The 13,396-nt window shown below is 33.9% G+C and overlaps 1 protein-coding gene across 8 annotated transcripts in view; it reads left to right on the top strand.

Annotated features, from left to right (window-relative positions):
• The window catches only part of LOC148206222 (AP-1 complex subunit gamma-2-like), a 48,308-nt gene extending 39,486 nt beyond the window's left edge, over positions 1 to 8,822 (top strand). For 2 of the 8 annotated variants that reach the window (XM_088104164.1, XM_088104162.1), the window contains exons 15-18: positions 2,378 to 2,641; positions 2,719 to 2,894; positions 7,971 to 8,075; positions 8,168 to 8,822. In XM_088104164.1, the coding sequence (XP_087960290.1) occupies positions 2,378 to 2,641; positions 2,719 to 2,894; positions 7,971 to 8,075; positions 8,168 to 8,263 (641 nt within the window). In that variant the 3' untranslated portion in view covers positions 8,264 to 8,822. The other 6 variants (XR_015783533.1, XR_015783532.1, XR_015783534.1 and 3 more) reach the window with 6 other exon arrangements.
• Positions 8,823 to 13,396: the final 4,574 nt, after the last annotated feature.

Here is a 13,396-nt window from a genome sequence, read left to right as displayed (position 1 = left end):
GAAGTGTATAGGAGTTTTGGAGGAGATCATGGTATGATTATAAGGGGTCACAGTTTCGTTGTTGAGTATCTGGGAGAAAGAATCACAATTCCCTTGAACCACATTGTAACAAATGTGTCAAATGATATCAAGGAGCCTGGTCAATATTATAAAATCAAAGTTTCTACAGCAAATAACAACGATTTCTTTGGTGATACTGTTCTTGTTACTGTTTTACTGGGCAGTTTGAAGGCTGGAACTATACAGTGGTACCCACCTTTGCCACAATGGAAATGTTTTTCGGGGAAGCGTTTTAGTTATGGAACTCTAAATACAGTGGTTCTGGAATTTCCTAGTGAAGTTTGGGATTATGCTGGGGACTACTTGGAAGCAACAAATGCGAGGAGAAACACTAGAGGTCACTACTTTATGTTTTGTAATGTTAGGAACGCAGTTGGGGTTCCTGCCCTTATTGCATTAGAAGTTGGTAAAGTAGCCACAGATGGTCAAAGCTGGAGCTCTTCGGGTCATCTCAAACATGCAATTAAGGTTCTCCGAAAATTTTTTGGGCAGGATTCAGTTCCAGATCATGTTACATATGTGGTGACTGATTGGGATACTGTTTGGGGGGCGATGATGAGTGGCCTACGTGAGTCTGTTAGCAAAATGGACATATTGAGCACTGGAAATGAATATATTGTTGAGATGAAGGGATTAGAAATCAGAGACAAACTTTATTTCTTTGAGTCGGGAGGTTTGGATGTGAATTTAGGAGCTACCTGTTTGGCATCCCTGGGAAAAATGAAAGTAGATTGGTGGCAGTTGAGCATGGAGATTGAGCAGGAAGAATGGAAGACATCGGTGGAGGATTCGAGGAGCAGAATGTTGGAAGTTGATAGAATCCAGGAAGAATGGAAGATATTGGAGGAGGATTTGCCACCACCCAAGCCTCCAGACTTGAATTGGAGGGCATCACCGGGGAAGGGAAGAGGAGCATTACGGCAAATAACAGTTCCCTAACTTCAACCTTGAGGACAAGGTTGATTTTGAGGGGGGGGAGTAATGTTAGGAATAAAAGAGAATGAGTTAGACACGTGTGAGACACGTGTAAGGAGAGTAATATGTTATAGTTGTTAGAAGAGAGAGAAGGTATAAATAATAAACTAAGTAGGGGGAGAGGGGAATCGGAGAATTTGTTCAGACTGGATATTTTCCAGAGGAGGAAGGTTAGGCTTCCTTGGGGTGATTCTTGTATTCTGATTCACTCATTCATCATTAATACATATATACATACTTTTCCATTCTTTATTCGAGAGTTGTGGTGAGAAGAGAGTCTTGATTAGGTTATTGGCATAAAGTAACCTAACACACTCACTTATGTATTGTAATTTGACCTCATCTCTAGACATGTGCGATCTCCAACAATTGTGATCTTACAAACAAATAGTTTTTGCTTGATCTAGTACAAAAGCAAAATGTTGAAGTCTTACCTTTGCCATCACTTAATTTCTTTGGATTCAAATGTTACTTAGTGAACTTGCTATCGCTGATTGTGCTCCAAATGTTTATTGTGACGATCTTAGTATTGTTAAACTTTCTCATAATCCCATTCTGCATGGCAAGACAAAGCACATGGAACTTGATATTTTCTTTGTTTGAGAAAGAGTGATTGCCAAGCAACTCATTTTTCAAAGTATTTTACTTTTCTTAGATCCAAGCTCGTGGTGGATCTCACCCACCTTGAGTTTGTGGAGGGGGTTAGAGATATGTTTATGGTCAATTATAAAACTGACTTTTTTGTTTTTTCCTTCATAACAATTGTAATTTTTTAATCTGTAAATGGATTTCTGTTACAGAAAATTACAACTCTTTTTAGCGTGTACACAATCCTTTTAGTATTTATTTATTTTTATTCAATACCCAAGAATTGAGTTAGGTAATATGAGACTTCCCAAAGCTCCCTCCATGGATGCCCGCCAGAACAAGTGAACCTATCACAATAGGCAATTACCAAAGTGAGTTATAGACTGTAATCATAGTAGATTTCATCTTAAAGCTAATTGTCGTTAAGCAAAGTTGTCTAACAAATAAATAAGTTTCTCCCTAATAAATGAGGTAGATGATGAGAGATTTCCCAACAAGTTAGTCGTTGTTTAGTTTTAAAAATATCACAGAAACTTACTATTTTATGGGTTTAGTTTCATTAGCCATAAGTAATTTGTAAAGTACAAATTGAAATGTGAAGCTTGCTTTTCCCGAGGAAAACCCAAGACATGCGTTTTTTTGTTTATGTTGGATTTTTATGTGGAATAGTGTAAAATCATTTTGTCTCCTTTATGGTGAATTGTTCAATTTAACATATTCATATTATCTCTGACATTTACTTTTGCATTTTTAGATGCTGCTCAGCGCTCAGAAAATGGCACAGATGTTCTTTTGGATCTGTTGTCAATCGGATCGCCTTCTGCACCAAATGAATTACCTGCACAAGGCAACTCATCTACAATAGACATATTGTCCCCCAAACCAAGTAAGAAGGCACCACTTTCACCATTAGATGATCTGGCATCGCTTTCACCTTCTTTTAGAACAACTTTAAATGCTGGAGCTGCTCCTTTAGTGGAATCATTAGATGGTTTTGTCCCCAGCCCACCAACAGAAGGTAAACATTGTTTAGCAAGTAGGTGATTTATACCTTGTCCAAGTACTAATTCCTCGTTCTGCTCTTGTCTTGAATAGAAAACAATGAACTGGTTTATCCATCTATAACTGCATTTGAGAGTACCTCCTTGAGGTTGGTGTTCAATTTCTCAAAACAGCCAGGGAACTTACAAACTACAAACATTCGGGCTACCTTTACAAATTTGACCTCAAATGTATATACAGATTTTGTTTTTCAGGCTGCAGTTCCAAAGGTATGCTACTTAGTATGCTGTTCAGTGAGAGTTTCTACATGTACTGTTAAGATCATCATACTGAGGGTGTTTATATTTGTCCACTTCCTTTAATAGTTTAATGACCTTTATTATTATTGTATTAGCTTATGGCTCCATGCTTTTCTAGTTTCTATGGAAAACTGTTTTCTCATTCATTTATTTGACACAGCTGTAATAAGATTCCTCCATGTTTTCGGGTAAAGGGCCATAAAAATGGGAGCTGTCGCAGTTTGTCTGCTGTCCGCAGTATACTCTGTTGTCTGCAGTTTGCTCCGCTGTCTGCGTTGTCGCCACTGTCCGCGTCGTGCCGCTGTCCGCCGTCGCCGTAGTGTGTTTTGGTTCTTGTTTCTCTGTTTCGTTGGCTTGGGCTCATACCTAGGGTTTCCTCCCTCACGTTATTTGAAACCCTAAGTCCCATTTCTTCTCCTGGAATTAATTCCTCTTTATATGCTACTCTTATCATTACAACGGCAAAACTCAATTGGAAAAATTATTTATCATGGTTCTCTGCTGTGGAATTGTGGTTTCTTGGTCAAGAACACCATAATCACCTTGAACAAGATATTTCTATGGTCCCGAATGAAGAAAAATCTCATTGGCAAAAATTAGACTTTCAATTATGTGCTGTTTTGTGGCAATCGGTTGAGCAAGAGGTTCTAGATATCTTGAGACCCTATAAGACATGCTCCTCCTTTTGGAAAAGGGTCCAAGATATTTTTGCTAATGATGTCTTGACTCAGGTGCCTCAGATCATATCTCTGGTAACATCCCTTCATTTTCTTCCATCTCCTCTCCGAAAATTCCTCATTTCATTACTGTTGCCAATGGATCCAAGGTTGCATCGCAGGGAATTGGCAAAGTTTCCTTATCTCCTTCACTAAAATTGAATTCTGTTTTGTATATTCCTCATTGTCCTTACAATTTAATCTCTTTAGGTCAATTGACTCGTTCCTTAAATTGTTCTGTAACCTTTTCTGCTAATTCCTTTGTTATACAGGAACATGGTACGGGGCGTCTGATTGGAGAAGGACACGAGTCACTGATAGGTATTCCAGACTTATATGAATCAACTTGGCTAAGCTATAAAATATTATATAGCATTCACTGAACTTCCTCTAAAGAAAGGATCCAAAACAACATACAAGTTTCTGGTTATTAGACAGAACCAGCCTCTCCCTCCCTAACTTTCACAAGTTACAAAATAAAGATAGTAACTGCTAAAACTGTCCATTCTGACTTTATAGAAGTCAGATGTAACTTATTACAGACAAATAACTACCTTACAGACAGTTAAAACTGTCTGTCATACAAAAAACTAACTCATACAGGTTTTCTTCTGCTTTAAACCTTCCCTTTGTACCTATCAATACCCCCTTTATGAAGTTTCACCTTGTCCTCAAGGTGAAAAGCAGGAAACTCTGTATTGATGGCTGTTGCAGATTCCCAACTGTTTTCAATGGATGGTAGGTGTTTCCATTTAATTAAAACTTCCAAATCTCCCATTGCATATCTTTTTTCATACCCTTCCAATAAAGGACCCCCGCTATCCTTTTAAAATTTCAAAAATAACCACTATGGCCGCCTGTAGGAGATTCATGCAGCTCTTTAATTATAGTAAACAAACTGGAAGAATTTTTTGGTAACACCAATTTACCTTTGTAGAACAATCTACCCTTCCGTAATCACCAATTTTTTGGTAACACCAATTTATTAGAGGATGTGAAACGTTCCACCAACCCTGACAGTCCTGTAATCATTTCCTCCAACCGGTGGAACCTTCTCTGTTTTTCATGTTCCTGTTCTTGCACTAGGCGCTCCAAACCATCCAATCGTGCCTCCATTCTCGTATTGACCATGCCTCACAACCACCACAGCACCAGGAAAGTGGCTCTGAATACCAATGATAGGTATTCGAGACTTATATGAATCAACTTGGCTAAATTGTAAAATATTATATAGCATTCACTGAACTTCCTCTAAAGAAAGGATCCAAAACAACATACAAGTTTCTGGTTATTAGAGAGAACCAGACTCTCCCTCCCTAACTTTCACAAGTTACAAAATAAAGATAGTAACTGCTAAAATTGTCCATTCTGACTTTATAGAAGTCAGATGTAACTTATTACAGACAAATAAATACCTTACAAACAGTTAAAATTGTCTGTCATACAAAAAACTAACTCATACAGTTTTTCTTCTGCTGTAAACCTTTCCTTTGTACCTATCAGTCACGAGGACTTTATTTCCTAAAACCTAACTCCTCAGTTTCCTGTTTCGCAACTTCATCACCAAAACTTTTGCATGATCGGTTGGGCCACCCAAGCTTATCCAAGTTGAAGACGATGGTTCCAAGTCTCAAACACATTCAAGTCTTAGATTGTGAGTCTTTCCAGTTAGGTAAACATGTTAGATCTTCCTATTTGGGAACCAAGTCGTGTTACTTCTTTTGGTTTTAATTATTTTGTAACCTTCATTGATGAATTCTCTCGATGTACTTGGGTTTATTTAATGAAAGAGATATGAACTTTTGGCAATACTTGTGTCCTTTTTTAATGAAATTAAGAACAAATTTGGGAAGACAATTAAAATCCTCAGAAGTGATAATGCTAAGGAATATTTTTCTGCATCATTTTCTTCATTCTTATCTTTCCAAGGAATTTTACACCAGTCATCATGTCCCCACACTCCACAACAAAATGGCATTGCAGAGAGAAAGAATAGACATCTCATTGAAACTGCACACTCTCTGATGTTGAATACCTATGTTCCTGTTCATCATTGGGGTGATGCAGTCCTCACTGCCTGTTTTGTGATCAATAGGATGCCTTCTTCCTCTCTTGAGAATAAAGTCCCTCATTCTGTCACTTTTCCAAATGACCCTCTATACCATGTCTTTCCTCGTATATTTGGATGTATTTCTTTTGTTCATAATGTTTCTCCAGGTCTTGATAAACTCTCTGCAAAATCTATTAAGTGTGTCTTTTTGGGATACTCTCGCCTTCAGAAAAGGGTATAAATGTTATTCTCCCTCAACCAAGAGGTATTATATGTTTGCTAATGTCACATTCTTTGAGGATACACCTTTTTTCTTGTCCTCCATGGAGGACCGTTCATCTGTTCAACAAATGTTTCCTCTACCATCATGCGATCCCTTGGTTACTCCTGCTTCTTTTGCTCAAACTCAAAATGCAAATGACATTGTTCCTCCACCTCTTCTCACATATCAACGTCGAACACAATCTCAAACTCAGAACACTGAAGATCCTTGAGACTCAGATCCTCCTCCATCAGATTCCCAAACCATGGATCCTTCATCCTCCTCACCCTCTCTTGACTTAGATAATAATTGGCCTATTGCCCTTCGGAAAGGTATTCGTTCTACTCGTAATCCTTATCTTGTTTATAATTTTTTGAGTTATCATCGTTTGTCTCCTCCATATTTCTCTTTTGTTTCCTCCTTATCTTCCATTAAGGTTCCTAATAATGTTCATGAGGCACTTGGTCATGTTGGATGGTGACAAGCCATGATTGATGAAATGCAAGCACTTGGGACCTTGTCCCTCTTCCTTCTGGTAAGAAGCCTGTTGGTTGTAGATGGATGTATGCTATTAAGGTTGGTCCTACTGGTGCAATCGATCGTCTCAAAGCTCGTATGGTAGCTAATGGGTATACTCAAGTCTATAGCCTCAACTTTTGTGATACCTGTTCTCCTGTGGCCAAAACCAGTATTGTTCCTATTTTGCTTGCTATGGCTGTCATTCATCAATGGTCCCTTTACCAGTTGGACATTAAAAATGCTTTTCTTCGTGGTGATCTAAAAGAAGAGATATACATGGAGCAACCTCCTGGGTTTGTTGCTCAGGGGGAGTCTGGGTAAGTTTGTAATAGAGCTGAATGTAGTAGTACTTTTATAGACTCATAGACTATAGAGCTTTTATAATAGAGCTGTGGTATTTTTAGAGACTATAGAGCTTTTATAGTAGGTTCTCTGTATGCTTATTTGGGAATTCAATATATTTTATATGTAGAGGTTATGGGTGCAATTTTGGCTTTGGAAATAGCTATTCTAAAGGTTAGGATAAATTTATGGATTGGGTTTGATTCATAGTTGGTTATTTAAGTTGTTGGAGATTTCATATTGACTAAGATATGATTAAATAATAATAATAAGTGAGTACAAATCTCACTTTAGAAGTTAATTTTATGAAGTTGAGTTAGGTTTGAATATCACCCAAATATATAGTCTCATGTTTGAGATATTCCATTCCTAACATGGAGAGATGTATTGGAAATCCTACATTGACTAAAGATATAATCAAATTATAGTATATATGAGAGTGTAAACTTTATTTTATAAATCGGTCTTATGAGGTTAAACTTTGCTTGAAGTCCACTTTCTAATAAAAGCTTTTTGGAAAAGTAAACTAACTCTTCGGCAACTTAGATACAGTTGGTTGAATTATATTGGGCAGAGTTTACATTTTAGCCTTTTTCTCATATCTTTAGGGGAGCTAGACACAAGTTTACCTATTATGGGTCTATATTTCAGGGTTATTTCTAGTGGAATAATATTCTCAGTTTTACTCTTCTAGAGTTTTTTAGGAATAGATTAGAATTTTTCCTTGTTATTGGTTTTTTGTTAAATAGTGAGTTTTAGTTTGGTCGTCACATCACATGTATTTTTTTCTTTTCTGTTCTATTGTGATTTTGAGGTGTTTCAAATAGTTGGTGTTGTTTGTGGTGCAGATCTAGTTGGGATGACAAACAACACAATGATGTTTGAGCACACTACCATTCTGGTTTAAAAAAACCTGTAATAAGAACTTCACAACATAAAGAAACCAGAGCTTGGGGCTGTTTAATTGTTTCGGCTTTTGATTGACCGTGACTATGACTATGACTGTAACAAGAACTTCTAGCAATAAAATGCCACTATGAATGATATCCTATTTATGTGTTTAGTTATTCCAAATTTTGAGTGTTAAATATTTACATTTTGAAAATCATGGTTATCGTATTTCCCATCTCCTTACTTTTTTTTTTTTGTATTTTCAGTTTCTTCAGTTGCACTTAAATCCGGCTAGCGGCAATATCCTCACTGCTAGTGGAAAGGAGTCCATCACGCAAAATATGAGACTTACTAATTCTCAACATGGAAAGGTAGACTTACTAATACACAACATGTGCCTTATGATTTTATATACAAATGCTTCTTGGAGAAAATGTGACGACTAGCAATTATTTTATTTCAGAAGTCTCTTGTCATGCGCATAAAGGTATCGTACAAGATAAATGGCAAAGAGACACTGGAAGAAGGACAAATCAATAACTTTCCTCGTGAGTTATGAGGACATATGGTCAGAGGTCATTCTTGCTGTGCACAAAGCCTTCTATATTTTCCGCACTTTAGTCTTTTGAGGAATTTTCATGATCTATTCTTTCATGCAATTAATCGGGATCACTTTTTGGGATCAAGTTGTGGTCTGTTTGGTGGCTTCACATCTTTCATTAGTACAGATTATTCCTGTATGAAAAAGTCAAAATCTTTTTTTTTCGTTTCGAGGCAAATATCTGCATCATATTGAATTCTTTAGGTGCTAACTATTTTCTTTGAAGGTGGTTCGATCAATGCGTCTCAGGCTATAAGTGTTGCATGTAGTTTAATATCTAATACGGATTTAAGATACTAGTCATATTTTTTTATCTATCTATTGTAATGTATGTAAAAGATCAGACAAGGGTTGTAATGTTGATATCTAGCATAGAAGTCAGTGTGAATTATGCTGTTGACATCTCAATTATTAATTTAGATTATTTTAATGCTCCATTTATATATGTAAGCCAGTTTTTCTACTCAAAGGATCATATTATTTCTAGTTAAAAGGGTGAAGGTATGATTTATTCTCATCTATTCGTACTTAATTTTTGTTCCTCTTCATTTTTTCTATCATATCAATTAAATTACACAACTTTTGTAACGTCCCAAATATAGTATAAATACTATAATAGAGTCATAAAAAATCAATAAAACAAGAATGACAGACAAAAATATAAAGTTAATACATCATAATATAAACTTTATATACAAAACAACGTTAAAACCAAAAATTATATAATCCACACAAACTAAAAAATTAAGTAGTTAGTGGTCCTTCCACTAGGGTCTACTTCACTGATATTTCAACATCCTTTGTTCACATCCACCAAATGATCATAGTCAATAACAAGACAATTTATATATATTATATTAACAAATTCAAACATTAAATTTAAAAATATTTCATAATAAACCAATCATTCTAAGCATGTCATAACATAGACAAGATTCATCAGGATTTGGTATGAATATCGAATTATTGGTGGTCTGTGCACTTGTAATGGTAATACTGCTGGCTGAAACCAAGCTACCATACAAGGTTAATCTATTTCAGTTGTCTAGGGCTATGATCAAAACTTATAAACAAGAACTTTTCGCTACTCTCACCACATGATTCACCCCTCTCTAATTGAGAATGGATGATCATTAGAGGATCAAAATAGACCATCAATCTGAAGCTTCATACATTCATACAACAACAACACAAACACAACCATGTAACCTCTCCACGAGTCATGGAATTACGTCCATCAACTATTCACTTCATTCACAAACTTTTCTTTACAATATTCATATGCATAATTTCCATTCACATGTAAATTATATACAAATTCATTCATTTTACATTAAGATCACTAATTATAATTCAAAGAACCATAATCAACCAAACAAGTCATCAAAAGTTACATAATAACACAATTTTCTTTAAGGCATCTTATAACCCACAATTAGGTAAAGAAAACAGCTTGGAAACACTCACCAACAGTTTCAGAATGGTCCAAAACCCCCAAAATAACTTAAAGAACGTCCAAAACGGATATACAGAACCCTAATCCCCCCCCCCCTTTAAAAAACAGATGAAGTGACGCCTAGTAACACTCGAACGCCTAAGGGTTGGCGCTCAATGCTGGCGCCAGTGGAAACTCCAACCCTTTGTAGACAACTTTGTACACTTCTTCCACTACTTTGAAAGGTTCCTAAGATCTTCTAACCACTATGAAACTTTATAAAACACATCTCTAACTCAAAATGACCATTCAAAACCCAATATCACTTGCCTAAGCTACCTAAACTCAATTTCACCTTTTCTAACTTCCATAAGCCAACATCATGTACAAGTCATAATACACCAAATAACTCACTCCAACATTCTAGTTTACTCCTAAACTTGCTGTTTTAAAATCTCACCATACAAAACCTGGCTCTCGACCAAAAACACCTAACCACTCTCTTCAATATGCCCATAAATAGTTCTACACCAATTTTCTTCTTTTTGGCAGCCTAAACAAGTCATAATTCACAATATTAATTGATAAGACACTCGTTTATTTTCAATACAAGTGGATGTATTAATTAATATATTGACAATATTAGTGTACTTTGTTTAGTTATTATAAAAATTTAAACCCATGCAGCTGCATGTTGAACTGGTGTGCTTAAATTACACACTTTTTTCATATTTCTATCAAGTAATTTTTAAAATATAAATCCATAAATAAAATCATTACTTCAAAAATATTCAGTATTATATTAAATATATACTGTATGCTTTAGTTTAAAATATAATGTTGATGTGTTATGATCGTACGAGAAATGTTGATAGTATATCTTCAACACACTCTTTAATATTTGTTATATTATTAAAAATAACATACTTTATTTACTATTTATCAAATTTGTTAAAAATCATATCTTAAAATATTATAATCAACCAAACCCTTGCTTATCCTTCACCCACCTCAAACTTCCCAAATATTATTCTCTTTCACACTGTAACTTTCTTTAACAAACAAACATATATATATATATATATATATATATATATATATATATATATATATATATATATATATATATATATATGGGGTTTGCTTGTTTTTCAGTTGGTACATTTTAGCAATGTGTACCGGATTTTAGTAGACAAAAATACCCTTATATATCATGGATTCTAAGTTTTAAGGTTAAGGGTATTTTAATAATTTTCATTCTCAAAACTTAAAAAAAAAAAAAAAGAAACCCCCAAACCCTTACTCACCTCTCTCATTCCTCTCAATCCTTTCTCTTTCATCTCTCTCACTCCAACCTTTTCTCTATCATCCCTACTGTAGCCCCAATTGAAAAAATCAGAAACACTTGTCTTTAAACAATTTGCCTTTGTAAAGAGTTGAGTCATTAACATATTCACCTTCAGGCAAAGGTTCATTCAAGATCTCTTCAATTTCACCATCTTCACTAATTTTTCTAATTTCATCATCTGCATATGTTGAATCATCATCTCTAAAAAAACCCTCCAGGCCAATTACCAATTCTTTCGGATGTCATTATGCTTGTGAAAATTAGATAAAATTAGATAAGACAAAAATTATAAAATAAAAACTCATTATAAAATCATTTTTTGTAAAAAATTGTTTAACAACAAGTCTTTCTGATTTTTTCCAGGTCAATTACCAATTCCTTTATGCTTGTGAAAATTGGATAAAATTAGATGAGACAAAAATTATAAGATCAAAACTCATTATAAAATCATTTTTTTGTAAGATTGTTTAACGACAAGTGTTTCTGATTTTTCAAATTGGGGCTACAGTAGGCTGTTTCTGATTTTTTCAATTGGGAAGTTTGACAGAGAAAAGATTGGAGTGAGAAAGATGAAAGAGAAAGGGTTGAGAGGAATGAGAGAGGTGAGTAAGGGTTTGGGTTTTTTTTTTTTTTTTTAGTTTTGAGAATGAAAATTATTAAAATACCCTTAACCTTAAAACTTATAATCCATGGTATATAAGGATATTTTTGTCTACTAAAACCCGGTACACATTGCTAAAATGTACCAACTTAAAAACAGGCGTACGCGCGTTAGCAAACCCCATATATATATATATATATATATTATTTGGGGTCTCTGTCTTTCAAAGTTGTTATCTTCTCTTTATGAGTTTTAGATTTAGCAAATCCAACAACCGATCTTTAAATTAAGTCGTTTTCTTTCGTTTTATTAGTCATAATTTCTAATTCTATTTTGTCGAATCATGATTTTAGGTTGTTCAGTTGGTGATGAGCTAACAAATGTGGCACATTATATGTCAAAAATTTTGTGGTTGAAAACCTTCTAATTGTCTTGCATGGGCCCAACACCAAGGCCCATTAATTTGTTTCCTTTAGTTGGTCCAACATGTTGACAAAATTGCAAGATCTGTTTATATTTTCTCCAAACATTAAGCATTTCTACATCAATTCCTAATCTGTTTCTTACAAGTCTTAAACGTGTTATTTTCTGAGACAGATAATTATTTTTACCAATCTGTATTCGTTCACAACTAAGATGGTTCTGTGTGGAAAAACTTGTTGGTTTTATATTTTTAATTTATTTAAGGGAACATTTTATGTTTCAAACAAGACTTTGTTTTCTCACCACATCTTATGCCCCAGAATACCATATTATTTTAATTTTTTTTAATAATAAAATCTTATAAAATCTATATTTTTTGTAATTTTTTAACTTAAAAGTTAATTTAATTATGTAATTAATTTTGTTTTCTCTTTTAATACTCAAGATTTTCTACCAGATTCAAATCTTAAATACAAGGTCCTAATTAAGTGATTGAGCATTATCATATAACCTAATTAGAATTTTAATTTCTCTGTTTCACATAATAGATATTTAATTTTGTATGATTAGATTTTATAGCAAATATATATTTTTAATGTATAAATATATTACGATTAAAATTTGATAAAATAACATATTTTAAAAATTTATAATTATATTTTTTAATTACATGAATAATTAAATTATTTTGTAATTTTAATTTAGAGAAAGGTGAAAAGATATCATGTTTAAAAGAGATATATGGCTAAGAAAAAGTGAAACATATTAATAAAATTAAAAGAATAATAAATGAGATGATTGTGAGAAATTAATTTGACTAGTCCGTAAATAGCGTGAAACACACATTAAAAATAAATAATACGTATGAAATGTATATCAACGAGAAAAAAGAGAAAATCTTAAAAATATGAAACCAGTGATGTAAATCTCAGTGTATAATATAAAACTAAACTTATGAAATGAACTAGTTTAATACATATAGATGTAGCAAGCTCTTGATATAAAACTTAAACATCTTTTCATCATGTGCTCACGACACTTTTTCATACAGTTATGATTTATAACGTAGTTTTGAAACCTGCACTTGATACCAGATAGTATAATATCACACAGTCAAATCAAATCAAATTCATGGGCCATTTGATAGCATTATTCTTTATGTTTTCTTGGTACAAATATTTTACGACAGTTTTTCACTACTTTCAAGTTTCTCTTCAAGAACGTAGTTAAAAGGAAAATTACACTATAAGAACAAATAATTAGTATAAATTTCAACGACTAACA

This window comes from Vigna umbellata, chromosome 1 (genome assembly GCF_029865625.1).
Source record: "Vigna umbellata cultivar VRB3 chromosome 1, Vumbellata_1.0, whole genome shotgun sequence".
In the NCBI taxonomy this organism is placed as follows: Eukaryota; Viridiplantae; Streptophyta; class Magnoliopsida; order Fabales; family Fabaceae; genus Vigna; species Vigna umbellata.
This window is presented reverse-complemented; position numbering and strand designations above follow the sequence as displayed.